At 42.2% G+C, this 22,288-nt stretch overlaps 1 protein-coding gene across 1 annotated transcript in view; it reads right to left on the bottom strand.

The window, feature by feature from the left end:
• The window catches only part of SEC23A (SEC23 homolog A, COPII coat complex component), a 342,836-nt gene that overhangs the window by 271,282 nt on the left and 49,266 nt on the right, over nucleotides 1-22,288 (bottom strand). Inside the window, exons 7-9 of the mRNA XM_082242896.1 lie at nucleotides 17,114-17,258; nucleotides 14,843-15,001; nucleotides 5,255-5,370 (exon numbers count right to left, since the gene is read on the bottom strand). Coding sequence (XP_082099022.1) covers nucleotides 5,255-5,370; nucleotides 14,843-15,001; nucleotides 17,114-17,258 — 420 coding nt within the window. The remainder of the gene's footprint in view (nucleotides 1-5,254; nucleotides 5,371-14,842; nucleotides 15,002-17,113; nucleotides 17,259-22,288) is intronic.

Here is a 22,288-nt window from a genome sequence, read left to right as displayed (position 1 = left end):
AGCCATTAAAGCCAGTGACCGTAAAGCAGGATGGAAGATTGGCCCTTGGGACAGCAGATCTTCCCTGAGAGGAAGACTCCAAGGAGCATCAGCGACCAGCTGTACCAGATCGGCGTACCAAGACCAGCGAGGCCAGTCTGGAGACACTAGAATGACCGGAATCCCTTCTGCCTCGATCCTGCACAGGAGTGTTTGCAGAGGTTTGAGAGGGGGGAGGGGTAAATCATACGATACTGGCTCCAAGGAGCCACTAAGGCATCTGTGGAGTTGGCTAGAGGATCCCGAGAATGCCACAGACTGTGCCTCTGTACCTTCCTGTTGAGACGAGAGACCAAGGTCCACCTGGGGCATACCCCACAGGAGAGACAACTGATGAAACATCTCCGGATGAAGTGACCATTCCCCCTGGTCCAGTGCCTGTCGAGTGAAATAATCCACTTGCCAATTTTCTATCCCTGGAATGTGTACAGCAGAGATGGGTGGAACAAATCATTTTGCCCACCTTAGAATATGGCTACCTCCCGATGCACCAGGGCACTTCTTGTGCCCCCTTGGTGATTGACATAGGCCATGGCTGTGTCCAATTGAATGCATACAGGACACCACTGAAGAGGAATTGTCCAATGATCGAGACAAAGTCCGATCACTCGGAGTTCCAGTACATTGATCGGCAGTCTGGACTCTGGAAGAGTCCAGACCCCCTGAGCACAATCCGTGCCGAGGACACCTCCCCACCCGAGCAAGCTGGCATCCACTGTGACAACCCTCCAGTACAGGGGGAGAAAAGATTTTTCCCTGTCGAAATGGCAGAAAACGAAGCCACCAGATCAGGGACCCAGCTCAACAGGATCAGATTGTCTAGAGACTGAGGATTCTTGTCCCATTTCACCAGGATCTCTCTTTGCAGAGACCTTGTGTGGAACTGTGCAAACGGAACAGCCACGAAGGTAGACACCATCAAGCCCAGAACGCGCATGCAAGCCCGCAAGTGCCGAACCAGCCACAGTGAACAGATGGCGGGTCAGAGCCTCCAACCTACTATCAGCCGAATCTTTAAAGGCCGGGGACTCCTCAACAAGAATTAAGGTGGCTTTATTTAACCTGGAAACCGGCGAGTTCACTACAGGTGGGACCATCAATTTTTTAAGCAGGGAATCCTCATAAGGATACCGCATCCCAAAGCGCTTAGGGCCGCAAAAAGTGCGTTTTGGAGAACCCAACTGCTTAGTGACAATATAATCAAAGTAAGTAGGAAAAAGGGAAAAACACCCTCGCCGCCTTGGAGGGCCTGTAGGTGCCAAAAAGGAGCAGAGGAATCATCCTCACTATCTCAGCACGCAGGGTGTGTGGGCGCAGACCCAGAAGGGTAACCTGCATCCACAGTGGCTGAATCAGATTCAGGATCCGATGAGACAGATGAAGCAGGTGAAGGCGGGGGACGCTTTTTTGCTAGCTCGTTTTCTCAGGACCAAATCCACCTTGGACACTAAGGACTCCAGGATCGCCATCAGTGCAGTCAGAGATTGTTGGGACCTGGAGGGCCCAGCAGCCTCAGAGAGGGGATCAGGTGGGGAAATGTGCTCCAGGGACTCCATTAGAGACCTGTGTTCCTAAATAAGAGGAACACAGGATCCCTGTCTTCATTACTTATGGAACAGCAGTTTGCTGTTTTTACAACAGCAGACCGCCATTCTGTCTCCACGGGGAGGGATCGCGGGAGCCCGGCAGACATTGCAGCCGCCTGACCCGCTGATTGGCTCCCCCTTTGGCCAATCAGCGCGTGCGCCCGCCCCCATTAGCAGTCCTGCCAAGCGACGTACAGCTATGTCATTTCGAAGGATAGAGCGAACCTGCTGCAGTAAAACTACGGCGGCTGGTCAGCAAGCGGTTAATCACCACTGTATTTTTTATTTTTAAACAAACGACAAAAGAGCAACAATTTTGAAGAAATAAAAAAAAAAATTTTTCTTTAGAAGTTTTGAAAAACGGGTATTTTTTCTCCTTCACTGATGGGCACCGATGAGGTTGCACTGGTTGGCACTGATTGGCAGCACTGATTATCAGGACACTATCATTATAGATGTTCCATTTCATACTTGCCCATTACCGGCTCTCCTTTCCTCGCGCTGTGAAAGCCTGAGGAAAGGAACAAAAATACCCGGAAAGTGTGTTTACATTGTGATCCGCTGTGATTTGACACAGCTGATCAAGTGGTAAAGGGCCATTGTGATTGGCCCTTTACCTTGGGTCTGTGATTGGCAGTGTCGGAAGGACACAGTGATCACAGAACGTGTGGCAGAGGAAGCAAAGGTGGAGTGGTTCTAGGAGGATGTCAATAGATGCCCTCCCAGAACTGGGCGACCGCGCTGTAGCTATCATTTGGCTATAGCACAGTCAGCAAGTGGTTAATGGGTGTGTTTAATAAAGACATGAGAAATTAGAACTGTTTGTGTGTTATCAACTTAAGCACATTGTGTTTGTCTACTGCTGTGACTTAGATGGGGGATCAGATGACATTTTTCATCTATAGTCAAGAAATTTTCGACCTTAACGCATCCCCTGCATTAGGGTAAAAACTTAACCATAGTTGAATTGCCCACATATCTCCATAAACACTTAACGGAGTCCTTTCTCGATACAGCGTTGTGCTTGTCTGTAGCAGTGCCATCACCTCTCCCTGGTCTCACAGGTTGCTCCCAATCAAATCCTGTTAAGAGGGAGCAGGGGGTGGGGATGAAAAGTGCTCTGTGTATATGGACACACACAGCCCAGCTCAGGAGCATGTCCGCACGAGTGCCCCATTGCAGCCAGTTTGGCATGGGGCACTTGCAGAAGAGGAGGAGTACAGTGTTGCTTGATCGAACAATTGCTGAAGTAGCACAGTGCTGAATAGCAACAAATGCCCTGGTCATGAAAGGGGTTAAAACTTTCCAATAAACAACGGATGGCTTCCATTCATGCGCTCCATTGTATACAATTGTGTTGCTAGCTGTGATTGGTCACAGTGCACACACAATACAGACAGACCAATCACAGCCCATCTGTACCATGAAATTAGCTACCAATCGCAGCAAATCACAACAAAAGACACTGAATGAACTAGTTTTGTTTGGTAAAAATGGTTGCTTATACCAATGAAATTCATTGCTAGTTACTTCCCCAGTGTAGTACAGTGTTACTATGGTAACACAGTATTGCTCTGGTCAGTGTATTAGAAAAAAGAAAACGTAAATTTAAAAAAAATCTTTACATACTGTCACGAGTCAATGTCCCTGACCACCACCACACCAGTTATATGACAACGCTGTACTACACTGGTGACAATATGTGTAAAAAAAAAAAAAAAAAAAAAAGTGAAAACTTTTTTTTTTTTATTTCTTTATGTTCCAAATAATTTTGACAAAAAAATTACAACTTAAAAAAATTCATCATGCCGCTTACTAAAATAAAATATCTTGGATTGCCTAGTCAGGATTGTTCACTTTTCAGATATACAGAACTTTCCTACAGACAAAATATTATACACTGATTTGGGTTATTTTCACCAAAGTAATGTAGCAGAATACATTTTGACCTATATTTTTGAAGAATAATTATTTGCAAAACGTTTGGTCTTTTTAGTTTATTTAGCAAAAAATATAAAAAAAACTCAGTGGTGATTAAATACCAACAAAAGAAAGCTTTATTTGTGTGAAAAAAATATAAAAATGTCTTATGGGTAAAGTGTTGCATGACCGCACAATTGTCATTCAAAGTGTGACAGCGTTGAAAGCTGAAAATTGGCTTGGGCCGGAAGGTGGTAAAAGTGCTTGGTATTGAAGTGGTTAAATCCCCGACAAGAAAAAAAGAAAAGCAAAACTGTGCACAAGATACCACCATAGAGATGATGTCCACATGTTCCACCTTGCTTACTACTGTACATCAGAATTCTGATTAAAGTTCACGGAATAAAAACAAGGTTTAGAATGGGTTAAGTGAAGAAAAAAATGGCGCAGAAAGAATGTCTTTTTTTTTGTCGTTAGAAAAAGAAGGAATGTTTAGATACTGAAATTATATTTTTATTGCTGTCTGTGTACTGTTTGGGGAGATTTGTCCTCTCCCATTTGGCCTGGTGACCAGTGTAACTGGAAAAAAAAAAAAAAAAGAAGGATGGAAAATCTGAAATGTTATTATTTGTCAATGGATTAGGAGGCAAAGGGAAATCTTTCAATGGGGACATATGTGCCAGTGACAACAATCTAAAATGGGATTTCCTCTACAAGATCATAACCTGTAAAGATTTTTAAAGTGACATCTTTGGACAATTCTGGTACTGTAGTTTTGTGCCGTTTCATGCAAATGTGCAATTTTAGCCTTAACATATTTGATAACTCGTTTAATACAACCTCATCTTTTAGATTTTATCAAAAAATGGGTTCTATATTGTAGTTGTGTGCACTAAAATTAATTTGTCTACTTTTTTCTAAAAAAAAAAAAGATTTGATAACCAGCAGCGCAAAATTATGTGTGATATAAAAAATTGCAATTACCACCAATTAATTTTACAGGGTTGCATGCAGTGTGGGATACTATCTTTCTGATGATCTGATAACACTCATTTCTCTCATGGATTGCATTCACAATCCTATGTGCCAGTATTTCATTTTCATAGTTGATCTCAGGTAAGCACTGCAGCAAAAGCGTTTGTTTTTTTTTAACTTGGTCTTTAATATTTTTAACAATTCTTTGGCTAAAGTTCTGTTTTAAGTTTCATTGTCGAAATCAAAATGAAAACATGTAGATTTAGTATAGAGGACATACACTGGTACACTGCACTGCCCTCTTACGCTTTGTTTTTTTGTACACCAACCGCTAGTTCTAAGGCAGAAACAATTAAAGCTTTTTATAAATTCATAACTAAGTGTCCATTCACACAACCGCGACTTGTCAGGCGACTTGTCAGCCTGACAAGTCGCGGTCCGTCGCGGTCCATACAGTGCTACAGGACCTGTTCTAATAGGAGTGACACAAGTCGATCCGACTTAGAAAAAGGGTCCTGTACTACTTCGGGGCGACCTCGGAGGGACTTGCATAGACATTCATTATATGAATTCCGTGCAAGTCGCGCCGAAATCTCGCGGTGCACAGGACTTTACAGGTCACCCCCGAAGTCGGAGCGACCTAGTGTGAACCGGCACTTAGGCTTTCTTAGAACACAGACTGGAAAGAAAGAACATGTTATCATGCAATCATTCCACTTTCCAATTTTTCTTACCCTGTATTATTTGGACAACATTTCATTTCCAGCAGCCCAGTCTGATCTAAAGCACAGGCATAGATGTCTATTACATGACCAGAGGCAGCTGCACGGTTTGCCAAAGCTTCATAATGCTGAAAAGAGAAGACAAAATTCTTATTGATTTGTGAATGTTAAGTTCACTGCAGGAAAATACAAGCAATACATTTTTATGTGTACACTGTCTATTGCATGCGAACATATTACCACATATTTTGCCAACAAATTGAAGACCACACAGGTACTGCGGGAGATAAACCACATACCTAGTGGAAAACAAAATAAGAATTCAAATTGAGTGCTCTGAGGTGTAAAAGTTTTTGTCCTGCTACTATTAATACCAATAGTGTAAAATGATAATTAAACCCGCGCTAAACTCAAAAAAAGGGGGGCGATAGGTATATAAATAAGTAAATACTGCAGCTGCTGCTCACCAAGTAAAAACTCAGAAAATATATATAGCCCAATTAACACAGCGCTTGCATAAAGATACACTAAATCAACTATACGCAGAATAGACAAAAAAAATACAAATGAGACCCTAAAACATTTTTTTGAAAATAACTGCATATAATAGATAAGTGTCCAAAAACTTCATCAATAAGATAAATTCCAAAACAGTGTCCGAATAGGTGATAAATCAATAAGGTGCAAGGTACTCCAGTGCAGACATAAAACACTCGTGCTCCAGGTGACTGTGACCCCTCCAGGAACCCTACTCACCAGAACGAATGGACCCTGGCTAGGGTCAAAAAAGCCTGTATGCAAGTGGATATAAGTATGTGCCAAATCTTCTCCTTGACAATAGAGGGGCTGGATGGATAATCCTGGTAAACGATGGTCCTGAATGGGTCCAAACAGTAAATGCTTTTTGTCAGGTATAGCAGAAAAAAAAAAACGGTTCAAGGTGCAGCATTTCCCGGGGTATTGTCTCTCCCTTAGCTGGCCTAGCCAGGGTCCATTCGTTCTGGTGAGTAGGGTTCTTGGAGTGGGTTACAGTCACCTGGAGCACGAGTGTTTTATGTCTGCACTGGAGCACTTTGCGCCTTATTGATTTATCACCTATTCGGACACTGTTTTGGAATTTATCTTATTGATGAAGTTTTTGGACACTTATCTATTATATGCAGTTATTTTCAAAAAGGTTTTTTAGCGTCTCATTTGTATTTTATTTGTCTATTCTGCTTATAGTGGATGGTGTATCTTTATGCAAGCGCTGTGTTAATTGGGCTATATATATTAATACCAATAGCCTTGCATATACTGCACCTGTGACCGGAAAAAAAAAATAAAAAACTTTTAGGCCACCAAAAAAAAAGGTTACCCATGGAGGTAGATCAACAATATTCAAAGCCACAAAATCCCTCAATGTTCTAGCCTTTTTATGGATATTCTTTGGATGTTCATGTAATTTAGAGGCGAGAATCCTGTCAACAGGTTTTAAAAATGTATTTGTGAGAAGGTGTACACCATGCCTCTGAATAACCAAATCTAGAAAATGAACCTCATTAGAACTCAGTTAAAAAATTTTTATTCCCCAGTCATTGTTTTTAAGCTCCCCCCATAAACATTCATAGGGACTCCATATCACTTTGCAAAAAGAAGAGGATATCATCAATATAGTGCCTCCAAAATAATAATTCTGGGATACGAGCGGTCCCCGGGTTACAAACATCCGACTTACAAACGATTCCTACTTACAAACGAAGGGAGACAACAGGAAGTGAGGAGAAATCTACCCCTAGAAAGGGAAATTCACTCCTGCCAGAGTTCTCATGGGAAAAAGGTGTCTCCCCTGAAGCTTTATCATCAATCCTTGTTTCAACAACAACCCACATTTTTCAAAATCCAGTTGTCATAGGGACAGAAAGGGAGATGAAATTTTCTGAACAGGGGTAGAGACAGCATAGGGAATTTGTTTTGCTATCCATAAAATGTAAAAATTATTATTTTGGCGGGGGCTCCACTTAAAAAATTATCTGCTCCGACTTACAAACATATTCGAACAAACCTACAGACCCTATCTTGTCTATAACCCGGTGACTGCCTGTAGTCCTACTATATATGGCTCACTCCTCCCACCTAGCAATAAACAGATTGGTGAGGCTGGGGGCAAACTTAGCCCCTATAGCCTAGCCCACGTGTGTCAAACACAAGGCCCGTGGGCCGAATGTGGCCCTCCAGGCCATTTTTATGTGTCCCTCCCACCTCTCCTGCAGCTACCCCCTAATCTCTGTCCCTACCTTGTCTCAGCAGTCAGCAGCAAAGAAAAGGACAGAGCTCCTCATACAGATTCTGTACCTCTCTGTTCAGCTGCAGAACCACCTCATCTTTGTCTCCTCTGGTCTCAGCATTCAGCAAACTCCAGCCTTCCTCTGGTTCTCCTCAAGCACTTTCTGCTTCCCAGCTCCATCCCCAGATTCTTCCAGGAAGCAGCACAAGGTAAAGAGGGTGCACTGTAATGTAAAGGAGGGTGGGGGACTTTGCACTTCTGATAGTGGGGGGGCTCTTGACATCTGATGTATGGGGGGGGTTCTCTGGACATCTAGTCTTACAGATACAACCGGCCCTTTGATAATGCAGCCCACAATGAAATTGGGTTTGACACCCCTGGCCTAGCCAGTCAGAGATCATGGGGATCCGGTAAAGGGTTGCACTGTTTGTAGTAGAGCATACACAACGAGAATGCTTGCCTGTGGATTCACTTTATAATTGGAAGATTTGCATGGACATTTTTGATTCCCAAAAGCTGTAATATTTTGAGCACCATTTGTTTTTTCATTGGTGTGAGCAGGGTTTAGTTTACTTGTTGGTGATTTGATAATTTAGATTTGTTCATATACATTTTTTTTATTGTTATTTATTGATCTCAAAGACACGCACCCACAGGCATCCTAACCAGCATGCCTGTATCAGGTCAACTGCTCAGAAAGCATTAAGGAGTTTCCTTCAAGATGCTGATTAGAGTTAGAGTATCTCTGTTTAAAATCTGTTCCCAAGCTGTCAAGCTGTGTGGGGAAAAGTTTTCCCCCAGAATCTCTAGAGAGCTGTAAAAACTTGGCAGAAGAACCCTAACAAATACTACAAAAAAAAGGAGAAATCTGTTTTGGTTAAAATTTTTAATGTGTGATGTCAAAATGTAAAGTAGTTCAGTTAAAGCACAGTGCCAGTTGAAGAACTCGATAGAAGACCCCCAACAGCTCTACAGACCCGACAGGGTAGTAAATCCTGTCATACCCGACCAAAAAAATTCACTGCAATTCCATGAATTTATAATCATGTGTGAAAATGTCTGTGCAAAACATTGCCCTTGTAACATTATTACATGAAAGTCACTTTAACCTTTTATTAGGTACAGCCATGTGTTCAGAAACGCTCCTGTCAAGTAAGAAGCAGGGTAGACAGTTTAAATCACTTTTAACAGTGTTTAATAAAATGACAGACTAACCTAGTCCTTACAGGACTACCAGCCTGGTCTACAGCTCAGGGCACACGAGTTCACATCATTATAGCAAGGCTGAAAGTTTTATGCTATGGTAACACAAGCTTGTACCGCTATTATAGGATACAAAAGGCCAAAGAAGCTCATTTCTGTTGGTGATGTTTAATGTGAACAATTAACTGCTCATGCTTGGCAATTGGAAACATTGCTATTCTTTTACACCTAAAAAACAAAGATTGGATCTTCCTGATTAAATGACACAATTAGGATTAAAAAAAGAGAGAGAGGAAGAAATCACAGCTGATTAAAAAGCCCTGAATGGATAACTGAAGTAACAAGACCCACTTGCTTTACAATTATAAGTAAATAAGCCTTCTTAAACTAATACCAATGGGACTTTATACATCTGCTAAAGTATATGCAGGTAAGCTTATATGACTGCAAACAAATAAGAGTGCTTTGTGGCCCTTGACAAATCTCATCATCCAGAGCTTTTAGAATAAAAGCTGCATGCAGAATTCACTGCATTGGACATACAGTAAACCCCTGTTATATTGTGGTTCAGTTTTCGTGGTCCCGGTATTTTGCTTTTTTTTCTGTAAGACCTATTATTATTATTATATTAATTATTAAATATTTTTGTGTTTTCCATTGCTCTCTCTCTCTCTCAATATCTTTTATGTGTTTAAATGTGTTTCTATTAGGGTGTTTTCACACTTGGTGTGATTGCCTGGTCCGAACCCGAATTCGATTGCTCCCCCCTCCCCCTGCCCCCAATGGACTGTGTTCACATTTGATTTTTGTATCCGAACCGCAGTACACTTGTGTCATCAAGCTGCAGCCGGCATGTACTCATGTTGCTTGGCAACCGCTGTAAACGAGAAGGTGCCAAAATGGATAGAATTGCTTTTTGGTACAATTGCATTCCCATCAGAAGCCAACCGTACTGGAGTTCACATGAACCGTACCCCAGACCACCCTTTTTATGTGGACTTGGGTACGGTTCGTGGGTGTGCACCCGAGTTCAAAGACAGTGTTCACATCATCAAAAAGAACCGAATTCTGACGTCAATCGAACCCGGGTGTGCACCGAAAGTGCTAGTGTGAAAACACCCTTAAAAGGGTGTTTAAAGACCTTAAAATGCTTTTAAAAGTACTGTAAAAGTTATAAAAACATGCCTAGGGTGTATTTACATAGGGTATTGCTATTTCGTGGATTTTCACTTTTCGTGGGTGGGTCTGGAATGTAACCCCCGCTATGGAGGGGGGGTTTACTGTGCATGAGAATAACATAATACAAAAGAAAAATATATACATCTTTTAGCTCAGCCTCCTATTACAATTTTATAATTGAACACAAATTATGCAATGTTGTGGACTCCTTTACAGTACGTTGAAATGAGTAACAGAGCCTTCTCCTTACATTTAGCTAGAATAGAGAAGGAGCTAGAATGGAGGAGATTTTCTTCTTTAAGCTTCTGTTCTCCCGGGCCAATCCAGGCAGCTCATAATAATAAGCCTTTGCTCCCATTTTTTGTTCCCGTTTTTTATTTCGGGGGGGGGGGGGGGTGGTCAAGTCTCCTTTTTCAGTGTAAGGTGCATGTAAAAACATTATTACACTAACTGACTGTACCATGGATGAGGAAAGTATTGAAGAAGGGGAAGGAAGGGGGGAGGAGGTCCTCATGTTATTTCAATAACAGTAGTTTAACCCAAACCATAATTATAATCAAATTGATCCAGTAATGAGGTAAGCAGTGGATCCTACTTGTGTCACTGCAGCTTGTTTCATATTTCTTTATCACGGTACATCCATTTGTAGTATATCCTGATTGATATAAACTTGTTTTATTAGTGGAGCCTCACCCAAAAGGTGAAGCTCTGCTTGTTTGCCTCCTCCCCCCTCCGATGTCACATCTGGTGCCTTTCAGAGGGAGTGGGTACTTGGTTTTGACAGGTATCCGCTCCCACTTCCTTCTGACTTTGCTGCGGCGAAGTCATCTGGAAGATCAGCCGCCCTCCTCCTTCCCCCACCGCCAGGCCATTCACAAAGCGCAGCGCGCTTCGTGCATGCGCATTACCCGCAAGGCTTCACTGCAGGTTTCCCTTACACGAGATGGCAGTGGCAGCACCTGAAAGCCAATTGAAAACAGAAAGACACTGCAGGATCCCTGGATAGGTAAGTGCCCTAATATTAAAAGTTGACTTTTTTTCTGAGGGAGCCTGGAGCTTCTCTTTAAATTCTCTGGGATATACTGCCACCTACTGGCAATTCACATTGCGTCCTTTAACATGCTCTACAGTTTATTTTCTGTAATTATTGCTTACAAAGATTGCCACAGGAAATGATTTACATAAAAAGAATCTTAAATTAAAGTTAAATTCTAGGCAAAAAAACAAAAGCACAAATACTGTGTGTTTTAAAAAAAATTACCCGATTTTAAAATGTTATATCTGTGCAACCACTCACCGTCAATTAACGAAACCTGTACTACTTAAACGGCGTGGCCTAGAATGTCAAATGATGGTCGCTATATACCATTACTAGTGCCCAAATAGACGCTAAACAAGTGGAGATTTCCCTCTTGGATGGAGCTCAGCTTTATTAGTTTGTAATTTTCTTTTTATGTAACTAACACATTCTCATTAATAAATATAACAATTTGAAACCGGGTCATTCTTTTTGAAACACGCTGTATAAGGCTACGTTCACATCTAGGCGTTGCTATTTTATAGGCCTTTTACAGGTTTTTTTTATAGGCGCTTTTTGCAGGCCTTTGGAGGAAGGCATTGACATCTAACAAAAACGCCTGTAATCTGCCCAGAAAAAAACTCATGTACTTTTTGGAGCGTCGGGCGTTTTGCTCAAGGCGTCAGAATGCTCAGATTTGAACAGGGGCCATTAAAATGAATAGGATTTGTCTTGTTGGGTGTTTTTTGAGCTGATCCTTAGAGCTGAAAAACACCCCAAAATGCCTACATGTGAACGTAGCCTCAACAGTACCATTGGATTAGCAGTTTTGTTTGACCTGTCTTTTAATCCAGTCAGCCCCACCACACTGCATAATTTAACTTCACAAAAGGTGTACGTTTATGAAACCGGGAATTTTTTTCTCAGTTCACTTCTCGGCAGTTCTCAGAGGAAAATTATCCCCTCTGACACCCTGTTTATGAAGCAGAGAACTTCAGTTCTCAGAGGGAGAACAGAGAAGTTTTTCCTCTGAAAACGGCTGAGATCCATGTAAAAGTGAATGGGCTGCCTGTAATCTCGTGTGACATTGCGAGATTATATTACGAGAAACACTCTGGTGCCCGTTTATTAGGCAGTGGTAAATTATCACTGCTGAGTATGGTAATAAAATAATGTGTGTGTGTGTGAATATATATATATATATATATATACATACACACATACATATACACACAAACACATACATATGGTAGGGGGACAAGTTTACTGTCTTTTGGGGTCTGATCGAGGAAGAAGTTAATCTTCCTTCTTCCCCCTCAGTTCTCTGAGGATTCTGTCTTCTCTCCCCGATTCACCACCTGTGGGCTGGTGAATCTGGGAGTGAGAATTCTGGCACAGATCGCCAGTAAAGTGCGGAGATCACAGCTTCATAAACTGGGCGTTTCTGTGTCAGTTAATGACAAATTTTTCATGTGTGGAGATGATCATCTCAGTTTCATAAACCAAAAATGATCCGAGATGAGCTGTGATCATCAGGCTCGGTTTCATAAACGGACACCTAAATCTGGTTGAATTATTTTCATCAGTTTATCTACTGTACACATTTTTTGTAAACATTGTGCACTCCAACTTTCCATGTAAAAAATGTAAAAGGAGGAACATTTTTGTAGAAAAATTACAAGTGTTACAAAAAAAATACTGTCCAACTATTGTGAATTAGGTTGCATGTGTTGGTAACATATTGTTCTGTTATCGGAACTATCAGTTTCATTATCGTCCTGGAAACCCAAACAGATCTGCATTCAGTGCCAGGCAGTGATTTATGAGAACAGGGGCAAAAGTGGGGCCGATGCTCATCAAAACCAAATTCCAAGGGGTTTATGAAAACCTGAGTCAAGATACCTGGAGTAAAAATGGAGATGTAGCTTATAAACCACACAACAGTAGGAAAATGAAACAAGCTGATTGGATGTCACAGGAAACAAATCTGACCCCGTTACATGTAACAGTTCTATTTTTCCTCAAGATTTCTTTAACCACCTCCTTCCCAAGCCTATTCTGACACTTTGCTCCTACATGTAAAAATCTACTTAGACCCTCCAAACATTTTATATATATATCCTCTTTATGGAGAGAACTGGGGTCTATTAAACCTCTGGCGCCCGATGCAGCTGATCAGACAGAGATCAGTGCGATCAGCTGCTTCCCTGGTCACGGGTGCGGCTGAACCGGAAGTGACAAACTACTCGTCACTTCCGGTTTCCAGGGTTAGAGAGAGGAGAATGACATCAGTTCCTCTCTCTCTCTGCACAGGGCAGCCATCGCAGCCTGTCGAATCGCTCCCAGGCACCGCAATCGTATGGTAGAGCCGGGTAGAGGCGGTGGCGGTAGGTGGGATCCCCTTTCGCCACCCACAGAAGTGATCGAGTGACTAACTAGCCACTCCGATCACTTCTGCCTAAAAGAGAATTTCCGACTGCAAAGAATGATACCGGGATGATGCCTGTAGGTACAGGCATCATCCCAGTATAACCACTGAAACCCAAGGAAGTACTGGAACACCCATTTGGGGGAAGTGGTTAAAGTATAACTAAAGGAAAGCTTTTTTTTTTGTTTGTTTTGGAAAAAGTTGAGAGTGATCAGAACACCTATTCGATTTTATTGCTGTCTGTGCCCTCGTTTCACCCCCTCCATCTGTCCTGTTTATCGTTATTATTAAAAGTGAAACATAATCCCAACTTTTGGGTTGTATCCAGAAAAGTAATAGAGGGGAAATCTTCCAATGGGACACTAGTTCTGATGGCCTGTGGGGCCCTTAACCTTTAGTGCCGGTTCACACTGTTCCGACTTGTCAGGCGACTTGGTCGCCTGACAAGTAGCGGACCGTGCTGTGCAATTTGAACCGTTCTAATAGGAGCGACTCAAGTCGCTCCGACTTAGAAAAAGGTTCCTGCACTACTTCGGGGCGACATCGGAGAGACTTGCATTGACTTTCATTATGTGAAGTCATTGCAAGCCGCGCCGAAGTCGCAGTGCACGGGCGACGGCATAACTCGCCCGAAGTCGTGTCGCCCTAGTGTGAACCGACACTTAGGGATTTCCTCTTACTTTTTGTTTTGACAATAGAACAGGAAGTGAAGAAAAATCATAAAAGAAAAGAAAATGGAGGCGCAAACACTTAGTGCCGTGGTCACCATATAAAATATTTTAATAAAAAGCCAAATGCATTCTCACTGACAAGAAGAATGATAAAATGTGCATAACAAGAATCCACCACACATGGAATGGAACATGTCCTTGTGGATAGGACCGCTAACGCGTTTCAGGAGTCAAGCTTCCTTCATTAGAGCTGGTCATATCAACAGCAGGCCCAAATAAATACTAACATCAATTGAACCGGTTCCTCCCGCCTCCTATGGGGTGGTGGGCGGGACCGTACACAATTTTATCTTGTCTGAGTATGCATTTGGAATTTTATTCAAATATTTTATATGGTGACCACGGGTAATGCGCTAGGGGTTTGCGCCTCCTTTTTCTTTTCTTTTATGTACCCATGTTGGAGTTCCCTGCCTGAGGAGAGCACCACGCCGGTCATCCCCTTCGGAGTGAGCGCTTGGCTGAATTATTTGAGTGAAGAAAAATCCCCTCAATGAGACACAGAAGGCTAAAAAACCCTGGGCGTTATAACCCACCCCAATACTCCATCCAAAAATTATATTATGTCTATGCCTATAGTTCTACTTTAATGTTCTTGAATCAACCCCAGTCTGTTACAAATGATGATGGAAGTATGTGTAAGAACATGACAATAACATTGTTTTGATTTTGATCTTTCAGTAAAATGTGATTCTACTCATGTCTGTGGTATACTTTCCTCCCCAGTCCTGATCTGACACCAAGCTGCAAGAAATGATGAAAGCTCAGTAGGACTCACCTTTGTTGCCTTTTTCATGTACTTTGCATTGTCCTTTTCAATATCATGCCAGGAACGGATGGGAGTCTTCAGCTCATCCCCCACAACCATACCAGGGCCTTGTGTGGGCGGTCCTCCAATGAACATCAAAATCCTAGCCCCAGTATTAGGAAAGGTGCACTGTTTAAAAATAAACACAAATCATGATGGATTTTAGACTGTCCTAAAGGAACGTTACATTTCTTTCATCTGGTGAAGGAAGTGGTGCAATGGTGAAATACACAAATTGTCCGTAAAAGCAAAATACATACAAACACTAGGTGGCACTACACATCATATAAGATATAATGTGTAGCACCACCCAATGTTTGTATATTTTTTGCTTTTACAGACACTTTATGTAATTTGCTGAGTTTTTAAAGGGGCAGAAGCACGTTTTTTTGCAGAAGGAATATTTAATTCACTATTTGTTTAAGTGGGAAAATTAAATTTTTTTTGGTGCAGTGAAATTACGATTTTTAGCATTGGTAAAGTACGCTTTTGCCACTAAAGAAAATCTGTCAGGGAATAAATAGAGCAAAAGTGGAGGAGGAGAGTAAAAGTTATCATTCCTGCTTTTTAAGACGTGCTCTATCCTAAACCAGCTTGCTTCACTATTCAGTGAGCCAAATGGCCTAGAACAAACATTTGTATGTTAGATGTTGTTCTTAAAGTGTATCTAAATCCTAACAAGAACTTCCCTTTTGGTCTTTCAAATACACATTCAAAAGCATTTTTTGAAATCTGTTCAATAAATGCATGTTATAATGAAAACCTGCTGATTGGTTCAAAAATCTGAATCGCTCTGTACACACATTCGGTGTTATGTCAAAAAAGTCTAATTAGCCATCCCAGTTCTTTTCTTGGACTGCAGAACAATATTGAACACCATCTCCCAATGGAAATTTCTACAGCATCATACAAGAAAAAAAATAACTAACAGAACTTCAGCAGTTAGACTGAATTGGAAAAATAATCCAATAGAACAAGCAAAAGAATCAGTAATTCAGTCAGCGCTCACATAAAAGTGATTGTAAAGTATTGTTTAAAAAAATAAATAAAATAACAAACATGTTATACTTACCTCCTCTGTGCAGTTGGTTTTGCACAGGGCAGCCTGGATCCTCCTCTTCTTGGGTCCCTCGTTGCGCTGCTGCTCCTGGCCCCTCCCTCCTATTGAGTGCCCCCACAGCAAGAAGCTTGCCATTCAGTCACGGAGCTGCCATTCGGCCCTGCCCCCTTTTTCTCCTGATTGGCTCACTGACTTTGATTGACAGCCGCGGGAGCCAATGGTGCCACGGTTGTATCTCAGCCAATCAGAAGGGAGAGTCCCAGGGCAGCCGAGGGACTCGTGGACATCGTTGAATAGAGAGGAGGCACAGGTAAGCATTAGAGGTGCTGGGGGGGGGGGGGGGCTGCTACACACAGAAGGCTCATCTTAATGCATAGAATGCATTAGAATAAAAAGCCTTCCTGATTTTACAACTCCTTTAAACCGACAGTAAAACTTATGTATTCCAACAAAAACAGTCACCATGTTGTCCAAAACCAGTATACCAGTATCTGGTTAGGTATTCAGTTAAAAAGATGTATCCCACAATGTTCAAGATACAAATGTCTCATCCTTGTAAATCTTATATTTATAAAAAAAAAAAAAAAAATCTGCCCATAAAATGATGTATGTTGACAGCATAGAAGAAGAAATTCGGAGCCAAATGCATGTGTGGCAGATTTTTTTGTACTTGCAGGGCATTTACAGGGATGAAACATGGGAAAATGTGTGAATATTGCAGGTATGTGCTGCAAGTGTTTTGCTTTTTTGCCCCAAAATACTTTAACTTTTGCACCAACTCAATAGCTCAAAAAGCAGTGACTCAATAGTAAAGATGATGGCCCCCCATGCATGTATCTTCGAAGTCAGAAGTGCAAGCTCGCGTATTTCTGTCCTTTCTCTATCCTTCTAATATACCCAAACATATAAACTACAAATATAATCCTTCCTTTCTTTTGCCATCCTTGACAGCTGGACCAAATTTATTAATAGCTTGATTCGTTCAATTTTCCTTCAATTTCCTTCAATGCAACCTGTATTTAAAATGATATCAAAGAAGGTATTTCTAGAGTCCCTTAAATGTGCATGTTCCCTAGAATAACTTACATCACTACAAACCGCTACAACAAAGTACAGCATAACTCACAACGTGCACAGTCAGAATGTGGAAGCAGTTCAAATTTTGTGCATTTTATTGTTACCTCAAGAAGTCCAACTGCAATAGAAAGTGCCGCCCCCGAGGATCTTAGAGGTCTCTTGCTCTGTGTAACAGGCCATGGATCTCGCTGGAGCTCTCCCAAAAGGTCCGTAAGATTCATATCAATTTTTTGAACTGGCTGTAAAAATCTGAAAATGAATAACAAACAAGTTACTAGTTAGCATGCACATGATCTTAACATTTATAATGAAAGTTTAAAAACTACAGGGGTCAGTTAATATTCTAGAATGCTTCAATAGTGCCATGTATAAGGATGGAGGGTGAAGCTTAAAGAGGTAGTGATGAATAAACTAAAGGGTGACTGCTGATGGGAATTAAAGAACAAATAAATCTAATACAGGGAAATGTATGAAAAACAACCTCTCAATTGAGGTGGCAGCAAGTCCGCATGGAGTCCTATTTGAGAAATGAAACAAAAATCAAAAGAGAAAATGATTTACTGCTTCAGAGCTAACCTAATGATGGCCACACAATACAAACTGTTTGCACAACCTCTTAGTCCCAGTTCACACTTCTGCGATGCGGGAACGCTGCAAATATACAGCTTGTTCCCGCATCGCATCCGCACCCCTGGAAGTTCACCCTGCCATATGCGATACGCAGGTGGTGTCAATTAAAAGTTAACAACACCCCCAGTTGAGATCGCATATCGCAGTGCGATCTGAAATTTCGCAAAGAATCGGATCACACAAGTGTGAGCCACCATGTGATTCGATTCTGCTGCGGATAAAAAAAAGGGCCCTGTGCGTGTTTAGTGGGATTGTGGTGCAAATTCAGCCATACAAACTGTGTGGCTGAAATTTGCACCGCACAGAGATTGCATGTAATTTAGGAGCAGTGCGCTTCGAATTACATGCGATCTCTGTGATCACACTAATGTGAACCGGGCCTTAATCTTTTTTAGGAGATATCAAAAGAAAATAATAGGACGACACATCTAATATATCCAAATAATCTAAATCTAATCAGGCAGGCTCTTTCACTACATAAATGATGGCAGATCTAAAGGATTATACAATTAGATTGTATAGTGTATGGTGAGCTTAAGGCTGGCCATACATTAAACAATTTTCTTGTAGAATTTTCCTTTAGATTTACTAAAACCATATAATATGAGGTCAAACCTAAACACTTTGGATTTGTATGCAATCAGGCAGGCCCTTGCACTACAAAGTTGAAGATAACTCTAAAGGCAATTGAATATGAAAATTGTATAAAATATGGCTATTTAGGGTCCATTCACACTAGCGCGACTTGTCAGGCGACTTGGTCGCCTGACAAGTCGCGGTTGGTCGCTCGCCATTGAATAGTACAGGACCCGTTCTAATAGGAGCGACACAAGTCGCTCCGACTTAGAAAAAGGGTCCTGTACTACTTTGGGGCGAGCTGGAGGCGACTTGCATTGACTTCAATTATATGAAGTCTGTGCATGTCGTGCCGCGTGCACCGCGACTTCACAGGTCGCCCCAGCAAGTCGTGTCGTCCCTGTCTGAATGGGCTCTTAGAGTGAACGTTCTTTATCAATATCCAAAATTCATAAAATAAACAATACTGGAAAAAAAAACTGACAGAACAAACACAATAAAAAACACTTAGGCTGCATTCACACTTGAGCGTAGCGTTTTTTACCGCGATTTTTACCGCGATTTTACCACGATTTTTTCAGGCGTTTTTCATTGACATCTATCAAAAACGCTGGTAATCAGCCCAAAAAGAAGCTCATGTACTTTTTTCAGCTACAGGCGTTTTGCAAAACGCTCAGATGTGAACAGGGGCCATTTAAATGAATGGGGTTTTACTTGTTGGGCGTTTTGGAAGCGTTTCTTTTGAGCGTTTTTGGAGGCCTTCCTCCTCCTACATCCCCCCGCTTTTACCAGCACAGTTTCAAAAATGTCATTATGCACAAAGTTGTTTCAAAAACAAAATAAATGGATTTTTGTAAAATCTTACCGTAAAATCCTTTTCTCTTAGCTCATTGACAGACGTAGTCCTCGGTGATACAGCACCTTCGGGTTATGTTGCCTCCACAGGAGCAGGACTAGACAGGAAATTAAAAAGCTCTGGCCACACCCTAGGGGCAGTCCCAGAGGGTATATCCTCTCTCTCTCTGCCTCAGCAAATCAGTTATGTGAAAAAGCAGTCTTTAGAGATTTTAACCCAACCCAACTCAAAAAACAGAGGGGCGGGGACTACGTCTGTCAATGAGCTAAGAGAAAAGGATTTTACGGTAAGATTTTACAAAAATCCATTTTTCTCTAGCGCTCATTGACAGACGTAGTCCTCGGTGATACAGCACCTTCGGGACGTCCCAGAGCAGTATCACAAATGAGGGGTGGGAAAATGAAAATCAAATCCCAATCTAGAAGGCCCAACCGGTGCCAACTAGAAGTTTACAATGCTCATCCTTAATGATGAGACTCAACAAAAAAGAGAAAAAAATTTCTTTTTCAAACAGAAAAAACCCTCGAGGTAGACCACCGGTCTCCTCAAATTGCGGCCTGCAAAACCTTGCGGCCAAATGACTCATCCGCCGATGCCGTCACATCAATTTTATAGAATTTTGTAAAGGTATGTACCGACGACCAGGTGGCCGCCTTACATACCTGGACCACTGACGCCTGATGGCGAAAGGCCCAGGAAGTACTGAGCGCTCGAGTGGAGTGCGCCCTAAAAGGGAACGGAGGACTCTGACCCTTAATAGAATAAGCCTGTACCACCGTTTGTCTAATCCATTTGGCAATGGTCGCGGCAGATGCAGGCAAACCCTTTCTGGGGCCATCCGTGATCACAAAAAGTGAATCCGTCTTACGGAATGATTCCGTAGCTTTCAGGTATACCCTGATTGCCCGAACCACATCTAAGGAATGCAACGCATGTTCCCGATGATGCTTGGGCTGAGGACACAAGGAAGGTAGTACAATATCTTCATTCAGATGAAAATCTGAAACCACCTTAGGAAGAAAAGATGGCTTAGGATGAAGTACTACCTTATCCCTATGAATCACTAGGTATGGGGACTGGCATGATAATGCAGCCAGTTCTGACACCCTGCGAGCAGAAGTAATAGCCACCAAGAAGGCCACCTTCTGGGATAAAGTAAGCAAGGGAATCTCCCTGATGTTTTCAAAGGGAGGTTTCTGTAGAACCGACAAAACCAAATTAAGATCCCAGGGCGGTAAGGGCGCGCGGACTGGTGGAGCCAGGTGCCGCACCCCCTGGATGAAATTCCGCACCAAGGACTTGGTAGCTAAAGGCTTCTGAAAGAAGATTGCTAATGCTGAAACTTGACCCTTGATGGTGCTCAAGGCTAGCTTCTGCTCAACCCCTTGTTGCAAAAAGGCCAATATTCGAGTCACCGAATAGGTACGTGGAGGAAATCCTAAAGATTCGCACCACGCAATATAAGTCTTCCATGTGTGATGATAGACCTTGCTGGAAGTCGCTTTCCTTGCTTTAATAAGGGTAGGAATGACTGAAGTAGACAAACCTCTGTCCTTCAGTACTTGGGTCTCAATGGCCAGGCCATTAAAACCAGCGACTGTAAAGCATGATGGTAAATTGGTCCTTGAGACCACAGACACTCCCTGAGACGAAGTTCCCACGGAACGTCTGCGACTAGCATGTCCAAGTCGGTCAGGCCGGCTTGAGGAGGCCAGCCTAGAATTTCTAGGACCACTGGCGCTGATAGAATCTGAACCAGGCGTCCCTAGAGGTATCTGGCCCCGACCATCCGAGAAAGTCTGGTCGTTTTCTGTTCCCACACATTTATCAGATACCTGATTGTTATCAGGAAGGGTGATCTTTTCTGGTTGAACCTCAGGGACCGAAGTCACCCGACTAGAGGCTACTTGGCCTATCTGGTCAACCAGATCCGATTCCTGTGAGGTATAGGGACTAATCTTAGGAAAAGGTAAAGGAAAAGATCTATTCAGGGAACGGTAACTACCGCTTCCTGTAGTACTTAAATGTTGGAAGGGAAGAATCGCACCGGTAGTAGTGGTTGATGCTCGATCTAATGTCCTGAATACCGGTGAAAACGTCCCCCCACCCTGAAACCGGGTGGGGGCGCACCTTCAGGCTGTGTACTCCTTTGCTTCGGGTTTGGCTGGGTTGGTCCTCTGCTTGTCCGACCAGCCCTTCTTGAACCCTCCTGGAGGAGTCTTGCCTTTCCCGCTTGTACCAGCCGGGTGCCCTTTATGGGCGTTAAAGAAAGGTCCTCGCTTGTTGCGAGGTCCCTTAGCTTTAGCAGCCTGTGGCAAAAAAGTGCTCTTGCCCCCAGTGGCATCCTTAATGATTTCATCTAGGTTGGCCCCAAATAGACGATTCCCCTGAAAAGGGAGATTTGTCAAGGTCTTTTTGGAACCTAGGTCAGCTGACCAGCATTTTAACCACAGCACACGTCTGAGGATGACCGCTGACATAGATGCATGCCCTAATAAGGGAGTAGTGTTCAAGGCTGCGTCACAGATAAACTGTAGCCCTTGTATAATCTGTTCCATCAAATCAGATGTCTCCTGGGGAATATCTTTTCCCCTAAGGTCTTGGCGTACCATTCTCGCCCATTCCGTAAGTGTCTGGGAAACTAGACCAATAACAATTACTGGTCTAAATGCTGACACTATCAGAGAGAAGATGGTGCGGGACTCTGCTTCCATCTTTCGATCCACCGGATCCTTAAAGGACGAAGTGTCCTCCACTGGGATAACCGTGGCTTTATTCAGCCTGGAAATAGGTGGATCCACCACTGGTGGTACCGTCCATTTCTTATTGTAAGTTTGTGGCGCGCTTCAGAAGTGAAAATACAAATGCCTTATAAACTGATATGAATCTGTATATAATCCTTGAAAAAAAAACTATGTTCTTTTTTAGCTGAAAAATAGTTGGTCACTTAAAATTATACCGTGATTAAATATATTACAAAATAAAATAAATAATTAAATAGTTCCAATATGCCTCTATATTGTGTTAATTGTATATCAAAAAGTGCTGGGTGCTTGTGTTCCAATGAATAAAATAAATAAATATCCAATTGACTCAATATAAATATTTCTTCAAAATCAATCAAAAGTGCTCTGTGCTTTCTTCAATTAAAAATTAATACAGTACTGTGTTTCATAATGTCCATATACATAAATCCAAACGATAAGTCACGTGACGT

The sequence above is a fragment of the Pelophylax lessonae genome (assembly GCF_965119305.1).
Source record: "Pelophylax lessonae genome assembly, chromosome: 13".
NCBI lineage: Eukaryota > Metazoa > Chordata > Amphibia > Anura > Ranidae > Pelophylax > Pelophylax lessonae.
This window is presented reverse-complemented; position numbering and strand designations above follow the sequence as displayed.